Source organism: Trichogramma pretiosum, unplaced genomic scaffold (assembly GCF_000599845.2).
Source record: "Trichogramma pretiosum strain Unisexual culture from Peru unplaced genomic scaffold, Tpre_2.0 scaffold65, whole genome shotgun sequence".
NCBI classification, from domain to species: domain Eukaryota; kingdom Metazoa; phylum Arthropoda; class Insecta; order Hymenoptera; family Trichogrammatidae; genus Trichogramma; species Trichogramma pretiosum.
In genome coordinates, this window is record NW_019641689.1 from 255,263 (window position 1) to 283,094 (window position 27,832).

The 27,832-nt window shown below is 37.9% G+C and overlaps 1 protein-coding gene across 1 annotated transcript in view; it reads right to left on the bottom strand.

Annotated features, from left to right (window-relative positions):
• LOC106659666 (metabotropic glutamate receptor 1-like) overlaps window positions 1-27,832 on the bottom strand; it is a 40,896-nt gene that overhangs the window by 8,430 nt on the left and 4,634 nt on the right. Inside the window, exon 3 of the mRNA XM_023461749.1 lies at window positions 11,068-11,342. Within this exon, the coding sequence (XP_023317517.1) occupies window positions 11,068-11,342 (275 nt within the window). The remainder of the gene's footprint in view (window positions 1-11,067; window positions 11,343-27,832) is intronic.

Sequence of the window (27,832 nt, forward strand, 5' to 3'; positions counted from 1 at the left end):
TGCACCGCTCGTTGCCTGCGGAAGCTGCACAGTCGACGCGCGCGAGAGGGTATTTCCCTCCCTCCCCCCGCGTCGTGTCGCGCGCACACGAGAAACGCGCCTGGAATATACGTATATATATAGTACAGCCGCAGCAATACACGCCGTATAGAAGTTATATACGAGGCGCAAAGAGCCGTGAATAAGAGTCGCCGTAAGCCCCCGGGCTAGTCCCGAACACAGCGGCGGCAGCAACAGCACTTTTCAACGTGTAGATGTGTATCATGGGTAGATACGTCACGGATGTGTACCAGCTGTTACGTACGTATGCATGTATATGTATGTGTGCTACTATATATGTTCGTCGATCTCCGTTGCTGCGCCACCGATGATCCACCGTGTTAAATGGAACGTATACGATATTTGTAGGAGACGCTCGTGCGGACTTTCATCGGTGTCTGACGCGATCGTGCGCTCGTACTACTGAAAAAACGCGAATTCTATATTGAGTAGCTTGATATATTTATTCTGCGTCTTGGCCATTGTGGGTAGACTCGTTATGTGTAAATGTTTGTCGCTCGAGTTGAACTTCATTTTTTTATATCTTTCCCGAAATATCTTACGGGAAAAATAAAAATATATGCGTTACGATCGACGACATAGGTACGGAGAAAGTTTTACACCAATGTTCATTTAAACTTTATATTCCTACACCTAGAGTTCCACAAGGGGTCTCTTCCTTTTTGAATCGATTCAAATAGGTCATTCGCGTTCGTTTGAAAAAACGTGCCTTTATATACGGAGTATAGAGCACGCGAGCCCTCAGTCGCCGCAATTTATCGAATATTTGCGTAAAAAATTTCATTTCGTCCACCGAGCAGAAAACATATGGTATATAGGTGAGATACCTTATTCGTGAACACTTCGCTGAGTGAAATAATGAATGATAAAAATTACTTTCGCCCGTTTCAATAGAAATGATAAGTGTCAATAATTGTCTGAATGAGAAAGGTACAACCATTTAAAATTCATTATCATTGAGTTGTTGTTTTTTTTTTTATACAATTATGTTGAAAGGGCATTATAACTGACCGCGAAATGACAATTCAAAAAAATTAGTTTTCAATATCACCTTCAATGCAATAATTCTAGTTTGAGCCTGCACCACTAGATGGCGAGTATAACTTTATCTGAAATTCTGCAAGTACAGTAGAGTGAAAATATTTATATAAGTCATATTTATATAAGTCATATTTAGATTTACACGAATGAACGTAGTTGATTTTTTTTCTGTCTCTCTCTTCTTTTCCCTCGCAATCGGTATCCGTAGCCCTGTACATCCGAAATGTACACAGCGCGAGCTGGCCAAACACAGAGTAGGCAATCCGCGATCGTGTACAAACGTCGAGCGTCGCTGCTCACTTTTGCACACACACACACGCACGCACATAGACAGGCACGATGCATCCGATCGGTACCTAAATCAGCTCGCAGCCAAATGATTGACACGCTGGCTGCTTACACGTTTGCACGCGGACCTAATTACGTACATACATACGGTACCTCAAACGCGAATTATTCGCGCGATTGATACGCGTGGATATGTGCGCCTGTGTAATTGTCTCTCTGTTACGCGCGAATCACGCAGCGATGTGTATGCTAAATTACGCGGAACTCAACGGTGCACGATTTGTCGAGAAAAAAAAATTGGACGTTTACATTTCGGGTATCGTTACATTACATAATAATAATAATAATGTCGATAGAAATCCGCAGTCGAGACTCGTATATTGTACGCGTATGTTTACACATAGAGGAAAGTAGAGCTCGTGCGTAAAGAACAAACGCAGAGCATGAAAGAAAAAAAAAACGATACGCGCGCCGCATCCATTCGCATTATAGATATCCGAAAATCAAAAGCTCTATAAGAGATAGGATCGCAATAACAACAACAGCAGCAGCACAGCGCGCATATCATTTCACGTACGATGCATACGATACGAATTCGAAAGCGTTGTAGTTCATGTGTAGATATATAGGTGTGTCGAATAATGGCCCTCTTATAAGCAGTGCCCGACTAGAGCAATCAGTGAGAGACGCGATGTGTGTGTGTGTGGTGCATATGCATGATGCTGACGATGAACAGCCCGATATATACGAGAGCTGGAGCTTCGTCTCCGATTGCGAGCGATCCGGGCTGTTGTCTCGCAGTGTCGACGCTCGCGGCAACAGCTGACAACAACCCCCTTCCGGCTTAATTAACTCGGAGATATAAGCATACGGGTCCTCTTGGTCGATTGCGATCGATTTGCCTCACGAGTAACAGGACAATTTATAATAATTCTAAACTAAACGTAAGTATGAAAATCAATGATTCTTCCAAAACCATGCTCTGACTTATACAATTATTTTGACTTTGTCACTTGCAGATTTACAAATAAAGGTACGCCGCCATCTACTGGTGGAAGTTCAAAGTGGTGTTATGATGAATGAAGGAAGGAACGATGATTGTCATCGGAAACGATTTTTATTACGGGCACACACGTTGAAGCTCGACAGGAAGACTTTAAGGGGACCGACCTGTGTTAAAAGCTTAAATTCAGCTTCAGCTAAAAATAGCTATATGAATTGAAATAGTGGAAATTTTTTTTTTGTGATAGTAAAATAAGTTCATTCTACACCAGATTGACCAAAAACAACTTCTACCCAAGCTCTGAAATACCAATTACATCACTTTTTTCATAAGACGAAATATTGTGTTATAAATCACTTGCCGCATGATCTTGAAAAGAGTTTTTCATCAATATTGATCTATGGGGTCTCAAAATCTTCAGAAAAGTACTCTCGTCCACCTGAGCGGAGCAGAATTTTGAAAAATTGCGTACAACTTTATATACACGTCAAAATGTGCCAATTTTTGAGAAAATTAGTATTTTATCAACACTAGAAGCCATATTAACCCATTAGCGCCCAGCCGGACACTTTTTTCAACTGAACTTTAGGCAAAAATCTTTACTATTCAGAATTTTGCTAAAAAATAACGAGTTCATGTATCTAACCGGAAATTTAATGCCCTTTTCGAATATGGCTTCAAAATTAATCTTAAAATTATTGTTCAAAAGTTATAAACAATTGAACAAAAAAAAACACGAATTGAAAAAAAAAAAATTGTCTTCAACTCGAATTTTAAAACAGAAACAGGCTTGATACTTAGGTCCCGAGCACATTAAAGGTGTCCATGGGATGTAAACTGAAAATCCCAATATCCGTAATATCGGAATTGGACATTTTTCATAAAAAAATGGCGCTTCGTAGAAAAAAGACCTTATATGAGCTAAACCAATTTTTTTACATGACAAGGATGCATTTAGGAAAAAAAGTTATATTGTAAAAGTTCTTAGAATTGTTCAAAGAACAACCCTGAATTTTTTCAGAATTTTTGGTGAAAATTTTTGAATTTTTCGAATAATTTTGGATTTTTTGAATTTCATCATTTTCCGAAAATTCAAAAATTTTCACCAAAAATTCTGAAAAAATTCAGGGTTGTTCTTTGAACAATTCTAAGAACTTTTACAATATAACTTTTTTTCCTAAATGCATCCTTGTCATGTAAAAAAATTGGTTTAGCTCATATAAGGTCTTTTTTCTACGAAGCGCCATTTTTTTATGAAAAATGTCCAATTCCGATATTACGGATATTGGGATTTTCAGTTTACATCCCATGGACACCTTTAATGTGCTCGGGACCTAAGTATCAAGCCTGTTTCTGTTTTAAAATTCGAGTTGAAGACAATTTTTTTTTTCAATTCGTGTTTTTTTTTGTTCAATTGTTTATAGCTTTTGAAGAATAATTTTAAGATTAATTTTGAAGCCATATTCGAAAAGGGCATTAAATTTCCCGTTAGATACATGAACTCGTTAATTTTTAGCAAAATTCTGAATAGTAAAGATTTTTGCCTAAAGTTCAGTTGAAAAAAGTGTCCAGCTGGGCGCTAATGGGTTAAAGCTCCTGGAAGAAAAACAAACTTTTTTTTTCAAATTCTGCTCCGCTTAAGTGGATGAGGGTACTTTTCTGAAGATTTTGAGACCGCATAGATCAATATTGATGAAAAGCTCACGTCAGAATCGCGTGGCAAGTGAATCCTATTATAATATTTAGTATTATGAAAAAATAAGCGTAATTGGCATTTCAGAGCTTGGATAGAAGTTTTTTTTGGTCAATCAGGTGTCTAATAAACATATTTTACGATCACAAAAAAAAAATTTCCACTATTTCGATTTATATAGCTATTTTTTGAATTTAAGCTTTTAACACAGGTCGGTCCCCTTAAAGAAAAACTTTTAGAAGAAATATGTGACACGTGGTTTCAATTCCGATTTTCGAGAGTTTTACATTTTTCCTGAAAAATTTAAAAAATGAATTTTCAACATTTAAATATCTCAAGAAGCGTATTTTTAAGATTTTTGAAAATAGTCCCAATCGAAAACTGAGTAAATATCTCATCGAAATACGAAAGAGTTCAACGCAATAAAGAGTCAAAATGCGCAAGACCAACGACGAAATAAAACTATACATTTTCTCGCGAATCGATCGAGCTAAGAAAATTATCGCGCAGCTCGTTCGTCGCGTAAATAATAACTCCGCTTTAACGGAGCTTTTCTTCTCGCGCTCAAGCGTTGGGATTTCCATTGTAACGCGAGCGAATCTCGTCCGCCTACGCGCAGGGATGCGTGATAAAGTACACATAATAGAACGTACGTCGGTTAATTATCGCGCGCTGTGTTTATAGTCTGTGTATGTGCGTATATGTAAGCCGCACGCTCCGACGAGCTATTAAAATATTAACTCCGCGCGGTCGAAGCGTCGACGTTTCGAGTCTTTCGAGCTGCGCGAGCGTAATAATAGCGCATTGCTTAATATTACAAAAGATTCCGAGGCGCTCGAGGCCAATTAATTTCGTTTTCAGCTGCCGCCGATGCTGCCGTCGCGACGCTAATTCGCAAGCACGCTCGCGCGCGCCGTTAAACGAACCTGTATGCTTGTGTGTATAGTGCCCGAGTTGACCGACGAAATCGTGTCGGAGAGGGCTTTAGAAACCGATAAATACAGCGAGTCGGAGCTGCGCGAGACGGGCTTCGAGTATGGGATTTAAAGGATAGGACCGATTTACTGTTGATCGATCGTCAAGATTCGCAAAGAGCTAGCAAATAAAGAAAAATAAAAATAAAAATTGATGGTTCAATCAGAAAACGAGTGTTTATATACGGTAGAAGTTTATTTTGCTTGTGGATTGAGAAATTTGAGAGCGCGAGCTACTCTAGCGGCATAGCGACGAATCAATTCGGGCGCAGCACAGCGAATATACTTGCGCACTAGTGACAATATTTGTGGACCCTAATTTTTGCGGATATCAAAGAGTGATTAAAACTAAACATATATTGACTAAAGGGGGGGTTACGTTTCTTATAAAACATTTTATTGACATACAATGCTCTCCTTTTTTGACGTTCAATATTTATTTATCTCTACATAAAATTCGTCCAAATTACCATTTAAACACGCTTTTAATAGTTATTTTCAACTTTCCTAAATTTGAAACGTAAAAAGTCAGTTCAATTAAATTTCTTAATTCAAATTTAATAAAATTATAGTTTTTTACTTGAACTTAAAAAATATTGCTTCGAGGTTCAAAAATGTTTTAATCTCTTGCAGGCAAAGTACCAGACTTGAGCTGAATAAGGTCTGCAAATCGATAATTAATTTTGCCACCGCTACGAGTTGAAATTTTTTTAATTATTTCAAAATCGTGCTTTGCTTTATAGCTGGAGAACTCGCACGAAACTTCAAGCAAAGACAGTCTGCTCGTGGATTTTGCGATCCGCGTCCACTACGAGGACAGCTACCAATTCACGAAAAAAAATACCGTTGGAGGTGCTTCACGCAGTATTATACATTTATTTTAACTTTATCGCTTGCAGATTTGCACATAAAGGCACTCTCGCCATCTAGTGACGGAGACTCGAAATGGTATTTGTAGCGATTGAAAATCGATCGACATTTTTTGAAAGGATAATATTTTCATTGAAGAGAACAAGCATATTTTCAGAAGAAAGCTCTTTAGCATTCGAATAAAAAAAAAAGACTTTAAAAGTTATTTCACACGTTGCCCGATAAGTAAAACCAAAACAATTTGGGCCTGACGCCGTTGCACACCCGTGGCTCTGGCCCGTGGACGGATCCACTCTTCAGCACTACATTTGCCACGGAGGCGGTGGTGGCGACAACGAAGACGCGAGGCTGTTGCCCCAGATCAGCGACGAATTGGACAAGCCGGTGCGAGTGGGGCAATGCACCCGCGGCTCTTGGCTTTGGTGCTCGCGCTAAAAAAGGATGGTTAATCTGTCATTGACTGGTAAGAATGGAATTTGGAAAACTTGAAGAACATCGAGAAGCTGATGTACGAACATTTATGGCGTACTCGCTTGGTACGTGGCTTCGCGTCCGCAATATCTCCTCTTGCAACTTCGAATACACCCGAGTCGCTGAAATGATTTTTAAATTCATTTGTTCTATCCAAATGCTAAAGAGCTTCCTTCTAAAATAATGCTTGTTCTCTTCAAAGTCGATATAGTCCTATAAAAAAATTTTGATCCGTTTTCAATCGCTTCTAATGCGGTACGGTCGGACATCATTTAGAGCCTCTGTCACTAGATGGCGAGTATATCTTTATCTGCAAATCGCTAGTGGTAAAGTGAAAATGAACGTATAAGTTCGTACGAGAGTATATCGCCCACGAATAAATTTTGAACATTGATCCCTGCTCTCTCACTCTGTGTCTATGTACTCGAGATCGCATCGAGCGAATAATGTAAACAAGCATTCATCGCACGATACAAAGCGAGATCTGGCGTTTCGCGCGAATACGGAATTCATTGACAATTTTAAAACACGTAATTAATTTTTTACAATTTTTACCATAGATCAGAGCCAAACATCAAAAATGTCAATCCCCTTTTCTGAGAAAGTCAATTGCTGGTACACAAGCAAAGAGCTCTAATTATAATTTTGACCTAATTATAATTTCTGTTACATGAAAATTTTGACCGGAGGATGCTTTATTGTCGATATTTTCGTAAATTGGTTATTTCTCACGGTTCTGTAGTTTTTTTGAAATACTGAAGTAGTTAATGCAAAAGAAGAGCAATATAAGCAAGAATGCAGTGAAGCTTTGAATATTTCATAAGGTGCATCTTGAAAATAAATAAATAATTTCATAAAAATTTTAAATAGTTAGAATTCTCATCACTCATCGTCAACTTCGAGCATTTTTACTAAGGCGGTGCTCTTCAAACAAGGCTGTGTTAGCTTGACCTCTTTCTTTATAATGCGTACTGGCTTGAGTTTATAAAAATTTTCCGTGCATTGTATAATCGAAGATTTTCGAATTCAATAAATCCGAGCGAACTTCATCGAGAAGCTGTAAAAATGTATAATCTTCGTTCGAATACGGATACGAAAATAAGTTTCCTTGTTTGTTTTCGAGCTTGTTATACATGTGGGCGCCCTTCTATGTGTGAAGGAACATTTACATTATGCGTAAGCATAAAAAACAAAGTACTTTTTTTTGTTCGAAGATCTCCCGAAAATCATATTATAATCAAAGAACAAATTTATGAAATCGAAATAATTTTAAGCTGTTAATAATAAATAGTCTGTCGCACCTCGTCTCATTGAAAATGAATAAGTTGTAAATATTATTCTCTCAAAAATCACATTCCTTTTTATACAGTAAATTTTCTCGTGTCCAGCACCTGGGTGTTATGGAAAATTCGTGGGAACTCGTCGTATCGGAAAATCATCGGTCATCTTGAATTTCGAAAACGACAACTATAAATAAACAATTAATTTCGCTTATTATTTATAAACGGAGAGTTTACAAAAAATCGATTTAGCGCATTCAAATACGCCTAGCTACATTGAGAAACACCGCAGTGTCCGAAATTTTTTACACGCCACATGTTTTTGTACACTTTAATTAGTCAAACTTAACGACGCATGCGTAGGTGGATCGCGTTTCTTGTACTTTTTACTTTCTCCTACGGCCATGTGCTAAGTATTCTTTACTTTCTACAGTCAGTAAGAGTTACGAGTGCGCAGTGTTAAGAACGAAGTATATATCTACCGGGCCGTACGTAGCACGTAGTTTTTGTGAATAGAAAAATATCTTGAATTGTGTTTGTCTGAAAGATGTCCTCGTCCAGCAGTGAATCCGATGAAGAAATTTCCTACCCTTCTTTATTCGGCGACGATGGTTTGGAAGAATTGGATCATAATGGCCAAGACAACTTAGAAAAATTGAAGAGCCTACGAAAAGAGGTTAATTGGGATATCGAAGAAGAGCGGCGAGAATTTCTCCGCAAACTTTATCGATTGATCATACATTGGAAGGATAAAAGTCCAAATCTCCGGGATATTTTCCAGCCCAAAGAAATCGATTATCTACTCACGGAGTCTGTCAAGACCGAGCACCACCGTACGTATAGCTTTAGATTAAATTCACTCGTCTATTTTGTGTCTAGAACCGGTTACAAGGACGAGCCCGAGGTAGATAAAGACGGCAAGCCATCGCCGCGTCGAACCACACCAGTTCATCTTGCGGGTAGAGGCTGGTATGCCTTCAACATCTTCGATTCACTTTTTAAAATTTATAACAGATTCGATGTGAACTACACCGATGACTTTGGATTTACCCATTTTCATGTGGCTTGTAAAAGGGGATGTGTATTTGTAGTGAAGAAATTTCTCGAGCTCGGACAGGATCCCAATTGCCTCGTGCCAGAAACAGGTGATTCGCCATTACACTTGGCTTTGAACTACTGGGATAACAGGACTGCTGAAACATTTGAATATTGGAATAACAGGACAGCTGGAACATTTGAATTCCTATTAAGAAATGGCGCCGATATAAATTTGCCTAACAAGAATGGATTGACTCCTCTGCATATAATATGCAGAAAATGCAAGGACAATGGTGATTGGTTAAAAAGGATATTCACGATCACCGACGAGAAACATCAGGTGGTGCACGTTGATCATCGGGATAAATGGGGCCAGACACCTCTTCAGTATGCTGTGACCAATGGCTTTAAATCACGGATCATTCGAGTTCTGCTGGAAAAGGGCGCCAACCCGAATCTGGCCGACGTGGAAGGATTGACAGCTTTACACAAGATTTGTCAGAGAAGATGGGACAACAAGATGGAGCTATTTTTTAAAATGAACGACGAAAAACATCGATCGTTGCAGGTCGACGCGAAGGACAATCGAGGCCGGACACCGCTGCATTACGCCGTGGTTAGTCTTCAGCCAAGCACCGTCAACGTCCTCTTGAATCGTGGGGCCGACCTATCTCGCTTCGTTTTCCCAACAGTGAGTGATTTTTACAAAGAATCGAGACTGAAGTCACGGGGATATAGTTTTAAATCAAGACTAGCTTTTGGCGCTATCGAAGTCGTCGAACATCTCGAGAGCAGAGGATACGAACTGGACCCTAGCGACGCTCTGACGATCATGAAATTGTTTGCCAAGTACAAATTGTTCGAGAAGACAGATTTTGGAAAATGTTGGTTGAAAGACGAAAAATTCATTAGCAAAGCGAAAAATCATATGATACCTTTGAATGCGCCGCCCAGCACACATAAATATGATCACGACGGCAATTACTATGACGATGATGATGATGAGAAGGAGGTAGTGAGAAAAATCGAAAGTCCGAGTCTGTCGGTCTACGATCTGATCCATCTGCAACCCAAAGAGGCGAAAAAACTTCTCTCGTGCAAGGACCTCTTTAATTTCGCGGACGCTACTTATCGCAATGAAAATTTTTTCAAAGCTTGTATTGTGCATCTGTGTGAAAAAATGTCTAGAGGATCTTTCCGGAGATGGTCTCTATATCAGTTTTGGGAGAAAATTTTACACCACCGGCTGCCAATTCTTTGCTGTGAGATGATTATGGACTGGCTGAATAACGAAGATTTATATCACATTTGCTCGGCGGCTAAGGGTCAAAGTCGTAGAAACAATAAAAAAGATGTATTCGAAAATATAATAAAATGTATCACCAAAAGAACTACAAGGATCAAGAAAACTCCGAAAAGGCTACAATATTAAATATGTACTAGAACTAGAATATTGAAAAAAACAAAATATTAAAAATTAAAGTTGTTGAGAGTAAAATAATTACAGTAATAAAAATAATGTATTACATTCAACATTTATCAAAGTCTTACATAATTATTCACATTCTTAACATCTGTTCAAATTGTAACGGTTGCGGACTTGGCGCTGGTGTGAGATGAGAGCTTGGTGGGACAAATAAGCGCGAAATTGTCACGGCTTTTATTACTATACGTTGAATTTTTCTTCAGTTGCTAATAGTCATTAAGCAAAGCCGTTGGCAGAGCCTTTTCGCCTTGGCCTGCCAAGCTCTGATTTCACGACAGCGTCAACGCTTTGGTGCCCAACTATTTACGTTGTACCAATTTAAAGTCAACCAGTTTTTAGTACAATAAATATTGATTGTTGTTTCTTTTTTGTTAAACGGAGTGCACGAATTTTATTAACACCCAGAGTTCAACTCCACTGCCTAGCACGGTAACAACATCCTTAATATGAATAAATGAAATTAAAAAATTAGCTCTGATTTTATTGTGATCTCACATAAAATATGAACTTAAAAAAATCTCAATAATTTTCGTAAAGGATTATGTGGCCACCGGCGAGTCATGAGCCACTGTTAGCTATTATTGAAATTAACATAGAATGAAAATAAAATTTTCATGACTTTTCATCAAAACATGAAAATTCATAAATCAAATGAGTAAAAAATAAAAAAGTAAAAAACTAAAAACAAACTAGAAACTAGAAAATACCAGCACAAGCATCGACGTTTCACATCATAATGCTCGAGAAACTACTCCGATTACTTAACTCAATGAGAAGGAACGATTTTAAGAGTGAGCACACTCATTGATCATGCACCAGATGTGAAACATCGATGCTCGATCGATCGTAATCACGGAACTTACCGGTGCAGTTGGGAAAATTGAGGGGCGCGTCGGTGGCGGGATCCTTGACGACGTCGGCGGCGGCGGCGGCCACGACCTCCTGGGGCAGGCTGCAGTTGAAGTTGTGCTGCCAGAACTCGTTGAACCAGGGATTGCGCGCGTTGTTGTCCGGATGGAGCGCGAGATAGTGGCTGTCGAACTCGGACACGTAGGGCGAGTGGATGCGCACCGACAGGCTGCCCCAGGCCTCGTTCTCCAGGTCGTGCACCACGTCGTCGCGGTCGGCCCATCCGTCGCTGCGTGAACACAAACAAAAAAAAAACACATAAATTGAAGAAAAGAGTTAATCGATATCTCAATCATAGCTAATTATGTACGGATCGTAGAGTCCAAGTGGACGTCATTGTACGGGACACTAACGAACGATCGATATACGAGCGCGTTGGAAAATTAATCTCTGGCGATCCGATCCGCAGGCGATACAACGAAGCTTCGCGCGTACATACCACTATAGTATATCTCTTACAACTATACGGATCGTGGCGAGGAAGACAATGGCAGCTCGTCGCATATTCATCCGGTTCGCGCGCATCTTGAATTTCCGCCCCGTGCATGTAGGTATATAGACCAAAAATACCGAGACACACATAACGTACATGCTGAGCGCTGTGTAGGTAGTAGGTGTAGTAGTAGGTGCTGCAGAATTCGCGCAATCATCGACGCTTTGTTTATGTAATTTCGAATATATCGCGTATGTGTGTACCTGAGCTTCGAACATTCGAGATGCGGAGGTTTGTTTGATGCGCGGGTTAGATACTCGAGCGATCCAAAGCCTTCGCGTGAAATTCATACTTGGTATTTCAGATTTTCTTTAATTTCTTTTCTTTTTCGCGTGAAACTTTTTATGAGGGACATTTGATAGCTGGGGGATTGTTCATAAAGAACGAGCGACAATCGTATTTTTATTTTTGTGTTCATAGTATATTTCTATAATACATGAATTTTTAAAAAAATGGAATTTTTCGGAAGCTTCACCTCGCAATTTTAAAAAGCGAGTCATATTTTCGTAAGGAAACGTAAATATAATAATTTATCGCGATCGAAGGTATGACGTTCGATTGTGAGCTTTACGATCCCATCGATAGATGGAGTACTGTAAACTCGCAAGAAATAAGTTCCGATTGGTATATCAATCGGTGGAAAACGAATTACCGCATTATCTATGTTATGGGTTTGATTCTTGGATTTAAAAAATTGCCCATATCTTCGCTTGAATAAATTCGTATTCTATTCAATTTTCTTCAATAGCACCAACAGAATAATACTTTGTCTGTTATCATTTGTAAAGGGAAAATACGACAAAATGATTCTATTATTATCGATGGTTTCGGGGCAAAAGAAAAAGAGATATTTCCTTTGCTACATATCTAATAAGATCAACGTGACGTAATTACAAGTGTCGTTTTATTCATCAAAATAGAGTAAAACAATCGACAGATATACGGTACATTTGTATGATAAACTGCGGTAAATTTGTACAACCGTTTATAGCGTCGCGCTTGAGTCTCGATATTACATATATAACAGAAAAAACTCGTCTCCGCGGAAGGCTCGAGCCGCGAAGCACCGAATGAATGACAAATGCGCGTATATATAACTACGTTGTAACGCTCGTAAAGGGGGGTAGACGAGATGAGCGAAAAAATCGAGTCGAGATCGCAACCTAATTGCCGCGCGACGTTCTGTAACGCAACGCGCACACGCTACAACACACACACACAGAGTCCTATACAGAAGAGAGATGTAGAAGCTCCGCGTGTAAGTCGACGTAAATTAATCGCGCGTACACAGTCGAGAGAAGCTCGCTGCTCCGTAGCTGTCTCTATGCTGCTGCTGCTGCTGCCGTTGTGTTGTTGCCGTGCGGCAAGGCGCCGTCTTTTGTGAATCCTCGAGGTAGTAGAGCAGCGGCAGTGCAGTGCACGCGCGCGCGAAATCAACCAGAATTAACTCGTTTCACTTGATTATCAAAACGCGAAGCAGCACCCCGTGTAAGAGACGAGATCGAGTAAATTTGTGCCAGGGCTTTACGTGCTCTCGCTCGTACATAAACTACGACGCGTTCTTGTTTCGTTATACGTATATAAAGTTAAATTGTAAATCTCGTATGTACGTACGCCGACGCGGCTAATAAAAGCCTCTTTTTGAGATTGTATCCCGAACTATTTTTGTTCGATACTTGCGATATTTTAAATATACGACACAAGCGAGAGAAACACCCCGGGTAAACAATTAACGATTTCGACCGGGCCGAGCAATAAACGCCGCGAAGCTTCATTAATCGCGGTGAACGAGATCGCAGCGATCGGTGTCGTGGCGCGCGGCTCGAAGAAAAGAGGGCAAAAACGAACCCGGCAAAGTGAATTACTGCGAAGGAAAACACACACACATACACATGGCCGCGCCACCGCGCGATAACAGCGCGTTCGACCTCGTTTCCGTAATTTTCTTCTTCCTTTTGTTCTTTTCGTCTCTCTTAGACCCGTGAGCTTTAATTTATCCCGGCGTTCCTATGTATATAGTACTTTCACTAATCTCGTTCGATTTTACGAAATTTTTATCGCTCGATGCGCGTATACACGTGTATATACGTACGACGTTTTACGATCTTTGAAGTTGATTTAAGGAGGCTCAACACATATAATACAAAAGATCATCCAACGAGATAAAACTCATATCAATCGATTTGTTAGAATCTTCAAAATGAGATTCCAAAAAAAAAAAACATGTGGTTCCGGGAATTCTGGAATAATTGGTTTTTGGCGAAAAATTTCATGATTGTCAAAACGTCACTTTGTTCCAACTCGTATTCTTGTTCTACGAGACGCGCGACGACCATCAGAGCGCGATACGCCAGCATCAATTTAAAATCATCAATACCTTTGACAAAGTATTTCTCTTCGGGAAAAGCGAAGTTTGACAGGTTAGCGCCACGCTTGAAAAGTATATCTATTAAGTCTGGATTAAGTGTTGCCACAGCCGCTTTCAGTGGTGTGTATAGCCCCATTGGTCTTGAGCATCGATTTTGACTAAATGTTTTTTTTTCGTCGACGATTTCAAAAAATAATTTCGCCATATTAGTCCCGTTGTGGAAATTTTCACAAATATAATGTAGAGGCGTTCGTCCTAACTTATTGGCTAAATTTGGATTACGTCGATTTCAAAAAATAATTTCGCCATATTAGTCCCGTTGTGGAAATTTTCACAAATATAATGTAGAGGCGTTCGTCCTAACTTATATTGGCTAAATTTGGACTACGCCTCTTCTCAATAGCAATTTCACAGCCTTCTTTTGATGGTGGACCAGAGTCGCAATTAGCGGTGTATTGCCGTCTATGTCTCGAGCGTCGATCTGTACCGGATGATATTTTTCGTTGCTGTACATGAATAAGATATTTACCAAGTCGTAATTAACAAGATCTCCGGCCTTGCAACGCAGACGTGCAGAGGAGTCGATCTGTCCTCGTTTGCCGCATTTGGATCGGCGTCGTGTCTCAGGAGAAATTCAATCGCGTGCTTGTCTCGGGCGTCGACTTGCACCGGCTGAAATTTTCGGTCGCTCATTTGAAACAACATCTTGGCGCTTTTTTCATCGAAGATGGACGAACTGCAAATAATATGGAGAGGCGTCGATCCATACGCATCGGCCAAATTCGGATTCGCACCTCTTCTCAGGAGCAATTCGCGATCACCTCTGGATTCTCGTAAGTCACGGAATAATGAAGCGGCGTACAATCCGTTCCTCGCTCTATGCAATTGGGATCATGGCCGTGATTGAGAAACTTTTGCACGATATAGTAGCAGCCGTACATGCAGGCCGCGTGAAAGTGCGTAAATCCAACTTCGTCCGTGTAGTTCACATCGAATCTGTTGTAGATTTTAAAAAGCTTAGGATTGTTCGTGATGTTTTGAATATTCCTGCGACCGAAAATTTGATCTTGTTTACCCAACACATGTATCGGTGTGACGCGGCCGGCCCGTGTTAAAATTGTCGATTTTAGCACGGGCTCTTATTAAAAATATATTTTCTGAAAGAGAAAGTTCCAAGCTTTCGATTGGTATGTTAAAAATTACCCATTAACGAACTAACTAATGAGTAATTAAACAAAATGTGCGTAAAATCATTGATTTCGAATAGTGCTAGCGGTTGTCTGACTAATGCTAGAAAGAGACAGACAGATGCCTCGCTGTACTATTTTTATGATTGGTGTAGAGCCTCCTTAAAATTTTAGGGGGCGTGTTAATATCGTATTGCGCATGTAATGTACTTTCTAATTCACGGTTCAAAAGAAGTTTCTACTTTAGGACACGATGCGCTGGTGAAATCGTCTTCGTTTCAAGTGTGACTACTCATCAGTCTGCGTTTCTCAGCAGTAGAGTGAAAAAGACACGTGGCCAACATTTTGATAAGACCGTACATGGAGCTGGTAGTAACCGATCTTTTTATGACCGATCATTGCGAGTTATATCTTCCGTACCTCGCTTGCCTAAAAATTGCCGAATACACGAGCGACGAGGGTTTGTTCCGTTTGTGCGGGCAGACGAATGAAAGCGATCCGAAACAACAACCGTTGACGGTGCGACAAACTTGTCAAACGAACGAAGAGAATATTAGTGCATCGAGACAACGACTGAATGATTGAAGAAAATCTTGAAAAAAAATGGAAATATTTTTGTAACGATAAGCTTGTGACTGTAAGTTTTCCGAAGTGCAGTAAAAAAAATTATTAAAAATTTCAACGTGTTTATAATTTAATCCCTGTGAATGATTGTTCCTAACATTTTAGATTATTGATAATTTGTCCTGAGTAAAAATAGACTTTTTACAAGCAAAGCACAAATCATAAATTTCTATTCTATCGTATTAAATTCATTTTCGGACGATCTAAGTATTCTAATGTCAAAGCGGGTGCGCGATCGCTCGACAATTGATGCTTGCAGCCGAGCTTGCAGCTAACAACTGTTGCTTATACACGTATATATAAGTATATGTAGCGCAGAAATGGATGAGCACAATTACGCCGAGAGCAGCAGCAGCAGCAGCAATTCCTCTGTCTGCCTTCGCGATCGTCTTTCCTACACACAATCGAGCCCCGAAGCGTCTCGAGCACTGGCCAAGTGAGCTTGCGAGAGAGAGAGAGAGAGAGAGACTCTTCCGTCCCGTAACTAACTTCCGTCGCGTATGTGCCCCGCTCCAAGAAAGATGCGTATTGTACGATTGCGTCGTGAGGCTATATATATCGAGTTTAATCTCTATGTGGACTTTTTCGATGCGCAGCGAATCGAAGGCGTGACATAACGATTGTCCGTGTCGTATTGTTGGGATATTTTCCTTTTGACTTTGTACGATCGATGATAGAGGAAGTTATTTGTTCGAGATATTCCGGCATAAATAATCTCTCTACTGTAGTGGATTTGAAAAAAGCGTCGCCTCCGTGCAAACTGCCATTTGCCGATCGTAGTTAAGATGACTCGGAAAATTAATATCGAAAAATTACCAAAGAAGAAAAATGTATCAATTAGGGGAGCTTTGTCAAAGAATGTAGAAAAATTTTATTGGTTTAAATTAAATTATTAAATAGTTTTCACGCCGTTTTTTTCTTTAAGAACATATTGTTGTAACTGATCATATTGACGCAATTTATATTGAAATTTAAAAAACAAACCTCTATCTAAGGATCTATATAAGCTTGCAATTGTCAAGAATACATAGCACTTTTCATTATTTTACGCATAAGATGAATGCGATTCTCTGGTATGCGATTATAATGAAATACAATTGCCGTAAGTTCAAGACATTTGTATAGGCAATAAAACCCCACAATGACATAGAAAACACAGTTGTAATGATACAAATTTAAGTAAAATCAGATAAGATGAAATAATTTTGGCACAAATTTTATTGAAATTTGTACTTGAACATATATGCATAAGTACCTACATATATTTACAATTGTCAATCATTATTTCTTCTCGCATTTGCTGCGAGTCTAAGCTTTGCAGTCTTCATGTACCTTCTTTTGGTGCAAAAGCAAAAGCCATTTATGACCAAAATTTTTCTCGCACTTGTCGCATGCGAAATCTCTCCGACCTTCGTGGACTGTCCTTTGGTGTGAGAGCAAACTCGGTTTTTGTGAAAATTTCTGCTCGCATTTGTTGCATGCAAAATCTTTACGACCTTCATGAATTGTCTGTTGATGCAAACGTAAGGTAAATTTATGTCCGAATTTCTTCTCGCACTTGTCGCATGGATAATCTTTGCGACCTTCGTGCACTGTCCTTTGGTGCTTCAACAAATCTGATTTGAATCCAAAGTTCTTGTCGCATTTGTCGCACGCGTAATCTCTACGACCTTCATGGATTGTCCTTTGGTGGATCAGTAAATAATGTTTATATCTAAATTTCTTCTCGCACTTGTCACATGTGAAATCTTTGCGACCTTTGTGGACTGTCTTTTTATGAAATAGCAAACTCGACCTGTATGCAAACTCTTTCTCGCACATGTCACATGCGTAGTCTTTCCGACCTTCGTGTACTGTCTGTTGATGCAAACGTAAGGTAAATTTTTGTCCGAATTTCTTCTCGCACTTGTCGCATGCGTAGTCTTTGCGGCCCTCGTGAATTGTCCTCCGGTGAAAAAGCATTGACCGTTTGCATCCAAATTTCTTCTCGCATTTGTCGCATGAGTAATGTTTAAAGATGTGATGTACTGCCTTGAGATGGAAAAGTAAAAGCGATTTTTTCTTAAATTTCTCTTCGCAGTCGTTGCATGCATAATTTTTGCAATCCTGATGGGTTGTTTTTTGGTGTTTTATGAAATTTGATCTATCCTTGAATGGCCCCTGGCGTTTGCTACATGCGAAATTTTTATTACTTTCATGGACTGACTTCACATGTATGAGCAAGCTTCGTTTATTTCCGAATCTCTTCGCGCACTTTTCACATAAGAAATCTTTAAAGACTTCGTGGAATATTTTTTTGTGCTTGAGTAAAGTTGATTTATTTTCAAATTTTCTCTCGCACTTGTTGCATGTGACATCTTTACTACTTTTGTGTTCTGATATTTGGTGTCTACTCAAATGACTTCGGAACTCAAATTTCTGTTCACAATCGTCACATGTGTAATCTTTTTTTGCATTGTGAATTGTGTTTTGGTGTGCTATCAATCTTGATTCAAGTGCAAATGCCTCCTGACACGTTTCACAAACGTATTTTTTGTCGTCCGGAATAACAATGTCGTGTTCACTCAAATTATTCTTTAAGACATCTTCGTCGGGTTTCTTTTCACTTTTATCCATTTTGCTGACTAAATTTAACGATAGATTCTTGTATGTAGGAAATTGAATGAGTAAAATCAATCTTTTGGTTTATAGCTTATTTCATCGGAAAAGACAAGATTCAAACTATTTGTTTCTACTATAAACACGATGAGCGTGTCGAGAGATAATATCAAAATTGTTAATGATCGTATTGTTTACAATTGTAAGTTACCGATTTATCTATGGTACATTGTCCATACAATGTTCAAATCAAGTTAAAAATTTAACTTGCCGACCATATTCTCGAGGAATTCTATGAAATCTTATTGTTATTTTCATTCCTTATACAAAAGATAAAATACGACAACGACATTAACGCCCAAGTGTAATGATACAAATTTAAGTCAATTCAGGTGAGATTAAATAATTTTAGCACAATATTAAATTTTGTACTTGAATGTACACATATGTGCCTTCATATATTTACAATTGTCAATCATTATTTCTTTTTGTATTTGCTGCAAACTTAATCTTTGCATCCTTCGTGTGCCTCCTTTTGGTGTAGAAGCAAAATCCATTTTTGTCAAGAAAACATAGCCCTTTTCATTATTTCACGCATAAGATGAATGCGATTCTCTGATATGCGATTATAATGAAATACAATTGCAGTGAGTTCAAGATATTTGTATAGGCAATAAAACCCCACAATGACATAGAAAACACAGTTGTAATGATACAAATTTAAGTAAAATCAGGTAAGATGAAATAATGTTGGCAAAATTTTTATTGAAATTTGTACTTGAACATATATGCATAAGTACCTACATATATTTACAATTGTCAATCATTATTTCTTCTCGCATTTGCTGCGAGTCTAAGCTTTGCAGTCTTCATGTACCTTCTTTTGGTGCAAAAGCAAAAGCCATTTATGACCAAAATTTTTCTCGCACTTGTCGCATGCGAAATCTCTCCGACCTTCGTGGACTATCCTTTGGTGTAAGAGCAAACTCGATTTTTTGGAAAATTTCTGCTCGCATTTGTCGCATGCAAAATCTTTCCGACCTTCATGGACTGTCCTTTGGTGGTGCAGCAAAACATATCTATGTCCATATTTCTTCTCGCACTTGTCGCATGCGTGATTTTTGCGACCATCGTGAACTGTCTTTTGGTGTCTGATTAAATTCGATATTTGTCCAAATTTCTTCTCGCATTGGTTGCATGCGTAATCTCTACGACCTTCATGGGTTGTCCTTTGGTGCATCAGTAAATAATGTTTATATATAAATTTCTTCTCGCACCTGTCACATGCAAATTCTTTACGACCTGCGTGTAGTGTCTTTTGGTGGGTAAGCAAAGTCGATTTATGTCCAAATTTCTTCTCGCACATGTCACATGAGTAGTCTTTCCGACCTTCGTGTACTATCTTTAGATGCGTGAGCAAATGGGGTTTATTTGTAAATTTCTTCTCGCACTTATCGCATGCGTTATCTTTTCGACCTTCATGTACTGTCTTTTGATGTTTTATTAAATTGCTTAAAAACCCAAATTTTTTCTCGCACTTGTCACACGCGTAATCTTTGCGGCCTTCGTGGACTGCTCTTTGGTGTTTTCTCAAATTGCTTGAATCTCCATATTTCCTCTCGCATACTTCGCACGCATAGTCTTTGCGACCTTCATGAATTATTTTTTGGTGCTGAATCATACACCATTTTACTCCAAATTTTTTATCACACAAGTCGCATGCGTAATCTTTCCGACCTTCGTGGACTGTCTTCTGGTGTTTTATCAAACTGCCTCGTTCTAAATATTTCTTCTCACATTTGTCACATGCGTAATTTTTGCAATCCTCATGGGTTGTTTTTTGGTGTTTTTTGAAATTTATTCGATCCCCGAATGTCTTCTGGCATTTGCTATATGCGAAATTTTTATTACTTTCATGGACTGTCTTCACATGTATTTGCAAGCTTCGTTTATTTCCGAATCTTTTCGCGCACTTTTCACATAAGTAATCTTTGAAGACTTCGTGGAATATTTTTTTGTGCTTAAGTAAAGTTGATTTATTTTCAAATTTTCTCTCGCACTTGTCGCATGTGAAATCTTTACTACTTTTGTGTACCGATATTTGGTGTCTACTCAAATGACTTCGGAACTCAAATTTCTGTTCGCACTTGTCGCATGCGAAATCTTTACTACTTTTGTGTACGGATATTTGGTGTCTACTCAAATGACTTCGAAACTCAAATTTCTGTTCGCACTTGTCGCATGCGAAATCTTTTTTTTCATTGTGAATAGTGTCTCTATGTGTTATCATGCTTGATTCCAGTGCAAATGTCTGCTGACAAATATCACAAACATGTTCTTTACCATCCGAATCTACAATTTCGTGTTTACTTAAATTATTTTCAGAGTCAAGCTCTTGAGATTTCTTCTCACTTTTATCCATTTTGGTGACTAAATTAAACGAGATTCGTCTATTTAGAAAATTGAAAAAGTAAAATTTATCTTTTGGTATAATGGCTTGTTTCAGCGGCAGAGACAACATTCGAACTACTTTATTTTTGCTATGAACATGTTCAGTGTGCCGTTCGTCATCGTATTGTTTACAATTAAGGTACAAATTAAACCGATTCTACATTGTTCTTACAATATTTCAACTAATTTCAAAATCTAAGTTGGCAACGATTTATTCGAGGAATCTATTTTTGTTCTTTTAAAATGTTATTGTGGATTGATAGGATTACTACAAAAAGCATGTATCGATTAGGAGAGCTTCTAATAATTTTAAAGAATGTAAAAAACATTTATCGTTTTCGATTGAATGATGAATAGTTCTCTCTCAGTTTTTTTCAGTATAAGATCACATTGGTTTTGTCACGAAGACTTTGCGCCCCTCATGGACTGTATGCTGGTGTTTAAACAAATCTGATTTGCGTCCAAATTTCTTCTCGCACTGATCACATGCGTAATCTTTCCGACCCTCGTGAACTGTTTTCTTATGTACGAGCAAATTCCCTTTGTGTCCAAATTTTTTTTCACACTTGTCGCATGCGTGATCTTTGCGACCCTCGTGGATAATTGCTACGTGCGATAGCAAGTAAGAATTATTCCAAAACTTTTTTTCACAAAAGCTGCATGCAAAATCGTTGGAACCCTCTCGATGGACTGCTTTTTGGTGTACACGCAAAATTTGTACTCGTCCAAATTTTTTCTCGCACTTGTTGCATGGGTAATCTTTGCGACCTTCGTGTACAGTCCTTTGGTGCACCAACAAATCTGCTTTACTTCCACAATTCCTATCGCATTTGTCACATGCAAAATCTCTGCAACCTTTGTGTACTGTCCGCCAGTGGATGAGCATAGTCTGTTTATATCCAAATTTCTTGTCGCACCTATTGCATGCGAAATCCTTGCGACCATCGTGAACTGTCCTTTGGTGCTGTAACAAATCGGTTTTTCGTAAAAACTTCATCTCGCATCTGTCACATGCGAAATCTCTCCGCCCATCGTGTACTGACTTTTGATGTCTCGACAGGCTTACTTTGTGTCCAAATTGTTTTTCGCACTTGTCGCATGCGAAATCTCCCCGCCCTTCGTATACTGCCTTTTGGTGGATGAGCAAACTCCTTTTTTCTGTAAACTTTTTTTCGCACGTGTCGTATGCGTAATCCTTGCGACCTTTGTGAACAGTTGCTATGTGCTGGAGCAAATGAGAATTGCTTCCAAATTTATTTTCGCAAAAGCCGCATGCATAATTTCTGAGACCTTCGTGGACTGTTCTTTAATGAAAGAGCAAATTGCGCTTTAGTCCAAATTTTTTTTTACACTTGTCGCATGCGTGATCTCTGCGACCCTCGTGGACTGTCTTTTGATGGTCGAGTAAGTGGGATTTGAATCCAAATTTCTTCCCACAATTGTCACACGCGTAATTTTTTTGACTTTCGTGTACTGTCTTGACGTGCGAGGGTAAAATACGTTTATTTCCAAACCTCTTCGCGCACCTTTCACATAAGTAATCTTTGAAGACTTCGTGGAATATTTTGTTGTGCTTGAGTAAAGTTGATTTATTTTCAAATTTTCTCTCGCACTTGTTGCATGTGAAATCTTTACTACGTTTTTGTACCGATATTTGGTGTCTACTCAAATGACTTCGAAACTCGAATTTCTGTTCGCACTTGTCGCATGCGAAATCTTTACTACTTTTATGTACCGATATTTGGTGTCTGCTCAAATGACTTCGAAGCTCCAATTTCTTTTTGCACTTGTCGTATGCGTAATCTTTTCGTTCATTGTGACTATTGCCTCGGTTCGTCAGCATGCTTGACTCTGGTGTAAATGCCTCCTGACAAATATTATCGATGTTTTGTTTGTCGTCCGAAACAACAATGTTGTGTTCACTTGAATTATTTTTTGAAACAATTTTTTTCGATTTTTTCTCACTTTTGCCCATTTTGGTGAAATGAGATTCGTCTATTCAGAAAATTAAAAAAGTAAAGTTTATCTTCTGGTATCATGGCTTATTTCAGCGGGAAAGACAACATTTAAACTAATTTATTTTTGATATGAACATATTTAATGAGCCGCTTACGATCACATTATACTGTTTACAATTAAGATATCAATTTATCGGTTTATACATTGTACTTACAATATTTAAACTAATTTCAAAATCTAACTCGGCAACGATTTATATAAGTGAAAATTATGTCAGATTTAGTAAAATAAGATTGTGGATTGATAAAATTACTAAAAAAGGATGTATTGATTAGGAGATCTTCTAATAATTTTAATCTAAAAAACATTTATAACTTTAAATTGTGGATAAGTGGTTTTCATTTGGTTTTTATCAGTGTAAGATGACATTTTTTATGTCAAACTGATGTGAAGATAGTTGATATCACAAAGTTAAAATAAAATACAATAATATTGACTCAATTTTTATTGAAATTTTGTACTCGAACATCTGTATAGATGCATATCTGTGCACGATGGTCGAAGACACATATTTACAATTTTTGAGAAAAGAACCACCAATTTTCTGTATTTCACTGATAAATGCACTCTATTCTCTGAAGGGTTACTCGAAGCTTGTAATTACAATGAGTTAGAGATATTCATAAAAGCAATAAATCATTAGTAAAAAATTAATCATCATCTTTGACGCGATTGGTTACATGCAATTATCCATAATTGACATTATGAAAAAATAGCGCTTGACAGGTTTATAAAAAAATTAAATAGCGAAGCAAACAAAAAAAAATTATTATTTCGAAATAAATATTTCAAAAGTCTATACATTTTTGAGAATATACTACAAATACTGATAATTGAACAATCCTCGTTTTTTCAGTGAGTTTAAGACTTGATGAATAGGTACTAAGAATAGGAATATTTTATTAGGTACGTTTTGTATCTCAAAGTCTTCACATTATCCGTGAGTAAATCGTTAACGATCGGTCAAATTGATTATTATTTTGTCCCCCGTGAAATCTTTGCGATTTTCTTGAACTGCTTTTCGGTATTTAATCATTTTATTTTGACGACCATCATTATTCGTGTACAAAATCTTTGTGGACTGCCACTTGGTGCTTAAGCAAATTAGCCTTTCTTTCATATTTCATCTCACACTTATCACATGCTAGCGTAATCTTCACGACTCTTATGCACATTTTTTTTATGTGAGAGCAAATGATATTTATGTCCGAATTTTTTCGCGCATTCGTCGCATGCGTAATCTTTCCGTCCTTCATGTATTATCTTTATGTGTAGTAACAAATTCTTTTTTTCTTTAAATGTTTTCTCGCACCTGTCACATGCATAATCTTTCCGACCTTCGTGTACTAACCTTAGATGTCTAAACAAGCTCATTTTTTGGGCAAAGTTTTTTTTGCACTTGTCGCATGCAAAATCTTTACGACCTTCGTGAACTGTTGTTATGTGCATGAGCAAATGTGCTTTTTGTCCAAATTTTTTTTCGCACTTGTCGCATACGTAATCTCTTCGACCATCGTGGACTGTTGTTATGTGCATGAGCAAATGTGCTTTTTGTCCAAATTTTTTTTCGCAATTGCCGCATGCAAAATCTCTCTGACCTTCGTGTACTATCTTTTGATGGATGAGCAAATGCCATTTAAGTGCAAATTTTTTTTCGCAGTTTTTGCATGTGTAATCTTTACGATCTTCGTGTACTGTTCTTCGGTGACGGACCATCGACTGTTTATATTCAAATTTCTTCTCGCATTTGTCGCATGCATAATTTTCACGATCCTCATAGGTTGTTTTTTGGTGTTTTTTGAAATTTATTCGATCCCCGAATGTCTTCTGGCGTTTGCTACATGCGTAATTTTTATTACTTTCATGAACTGTCTTCACATGCATGAGCAAGCTTCGTTTATTTCCGAATCTCTTGGCGCAATTTTCACATAAGTAATCTTTGAAGACTTCGTGGAATATTTTTTTGTGCTTAAGTAAAGTTGATTTATTTTCAAATTTTCTCTCGCACTTGTTGCATGTGAAATCTTTACTACTTTTGTGAACCGATATTTGGTGTCTACTCAAATGACTTCGGAACTCAAATTTCTGTTCGCAATCGTTACATGTGTAATCTTTTTTTGCATTGTGAATTATGTTTTGGTGTGCTATCAATCTTGATTCAAGTGCAAATGCTTCCTGACACGTTTCACAAACGTATTTTTTGTCGTCCGAAATAACAATGTCATGTTCACTCAAATTATTCTTTAAGACATCTTCCTCGGGTTTCTTCTCACTTTTATTCATTTTGCTGACTAAATTTAACGATAGATTCTTGTATGTAGGAAATTGAATGAGTAAAATCAATCTTTTGGTTCATAGCTTATTTCAGCGCAAAGACAAGATTCAAACTATTTGTTTCTACTATAAACACGATGAGCGTGTCGAGAGATAATATCAAAATAGTTAATGATCATATTGTTTACAATTGTAAGTTACCGATTTATCTATTGTACATTGTCCGTACAATGTTCGAATCAAGTTAAAAATTTAACTTGCCGACCATTCTATGAAATTTTATTGTTATTTTCATTCCTTATACAAAAGATAATAATACAAATTTAAGTAAAATCAGGCGAGATTAAATAATTTTAGCACAATATTAAATTTTGTACTTGAATGTACACATATGTACCTTCATATATTTACAATTGTCAATCATTATTTCTTTTTGCATTTGCTGCAAACTTAATCTTTACATGCTTCGTGTGCCTTCTTTTGGTGTAAAAGCAAAATCCATTTATGTCCAAATTTTTTCTCGCACTTGTCGCATGCGAAATCTCTCCGACCTTCGTGGACTGTCCTTTGGTGTGAGAGCAAACTCGGTTTTTGTGAAAATTTCTGCTCGCATTTGTTGCATGCAAAATCTTTACGACCTTCATGAACTGTCTGTCTATGCAAACGTAAGGTAAATTTATGTCCGAATTTCTTCTTGCACTTGTCGCATGGATAATCTTTGCGACCTTCGTGCACTGTCCTTTGGTGCTTCAACAAATCTGATTTGAATCCAAAGTTCTTGTCGCATTTTTCGCACGCGTAATCTCTACGACCTTCATGGATTGTCCTTTGGTGGATCAGTAAATAATGTTTATATCTAAATTTCTTCTCGCACTTGTCACATGTGAAATCTTTATGACCTTCGTGGATTGACTTTTTGTGAAATAGCAAGCTCGACTTGTGTACAAATTCTTTCTCGCACATGTCACATGCGTAATCTTTCCGACCTTCATGCACCGCCATTTGGTGTCTAATCAAATGGCTTTGAATCCCGAATTTCTTTTGGCAATTGTCGCACGTGAAATCTTTACTACCTTTGTGGATTGTCTTTTTATGGTATAGCAAACCCGATCTGTGTCCAAATACTTTCTCACACTTGTCACATGCGTAATCTTTTCGACCTTCATGCACAGTCTTTTCATGTCGAAACAAATCGCTTTTTAGTCCAAATTTTTTCTCGCACTTATCGCATGCAAAATCTTTCCGACCTTCGTGGACTGTTCTTTGGTGTTTCAACAAATTTGATCTACTCATACATTTCCTTTCACAATTGTTGCATGCGTAATCTTTGCGACCTTCGTGAACTGTCTTTTGGTGGTGAAGCAAATAATATTTATTTCCAAATTTTTTCTCACATTCGTCGCATACAAAATCTTTGTGACTTTCGTGTAACATTTTTTGGTGATGCATCAAATTTGATTTGCTTCCAAATTTTTTTTCGCAAATGTCGCATGCGTAGTCTTTGCGACCTTCATGTACTGTCCTTTGGTGTATGAATAAATCTCCTTTACTTCTGCAGTTTCTATCGCATTTGTCACATGCAAAATCTCTGCATCCTTCGTGCACTGTCCTCCTGTGCAAGAGCATATTCTGGTTACGTCTAAATTTCTTCTCGCAGTTACCGCATGAGTAAATTTTGAAAACATGATGTACTGTCTTCAGATGAAAGAGTAAAAGCGATTTTTTTATAAATTTCTCTTCGCAGTCATCGCATGCATATTTTTTACGATCCTCATGGGTTGTTTTTTGGTGTTTTTTGAAATTTATTCGATCCCCGAATGTCTTTTGGCGTTTGCTACATGCGAAATTTTTATTACTTTCATGGACTGTCTTCACATGTACGAGCAAGCTTCGTTTATTTCCGAATCTTTTCGCGCACTTTTCACATAAGTAATCCTTGAAGACTTCGTGGAATATTTTTTTGTGCTTGATTAAAGTTGATTTATTTTCAAATTTTCTCTCGCACTTGTTGCATGTGAAATCTTTACTACTTTTATGTACCGATATTTGGTGTCTACTCAAATGACTTCGAAACTCGAATTTTTGTTCGCATTTGTCGCATGCGAAATCTTTTTTTTCATTGTGAAAAGTGTCTTGGTGTATTTTCAAGCTCGATTCCAGTGCAAATGTCTGCTGACAAATTTCACAAACGTGATTTTTGCCATTTGAAGCCACAATTTCGTGTTTACTTAAATCATTTCCCGAGTCAAGCTCTTCCGATTTTTTCTCACCTTTATCCATTTTTGTGACTAATCTAAACGACAGATTCTCGTATGTAGAAAATTGAATGAGTAAAATTGATCTTCTGGTATTATGGCTTGTTTCAGCGGGAAAGACAACATTCAAACTAATTTGTTTCTACTGTAAATACGATGAGTGTGTCGAGAGATAATTCAAAAATAGTTAATAATCGTATTGTTTACAATTATAAATTACCGATTTATTTTTTCGATACAATGTTCGAATCAGTTTAAAATTCTAACTTGCTGACCATATCTTCGAGGAATTCTATGAAATCTTATAGTTATTTTCATTCCCCATACAAAAGGTAAAACACGACAATGACATTGTCACGCGGGTGTAATGATAAAAATGCGAGAAAAATCAGATGAGATTAAATAATTTTAGCACAATTTTATTTAAATTTTGTACTTGAACATATGTAC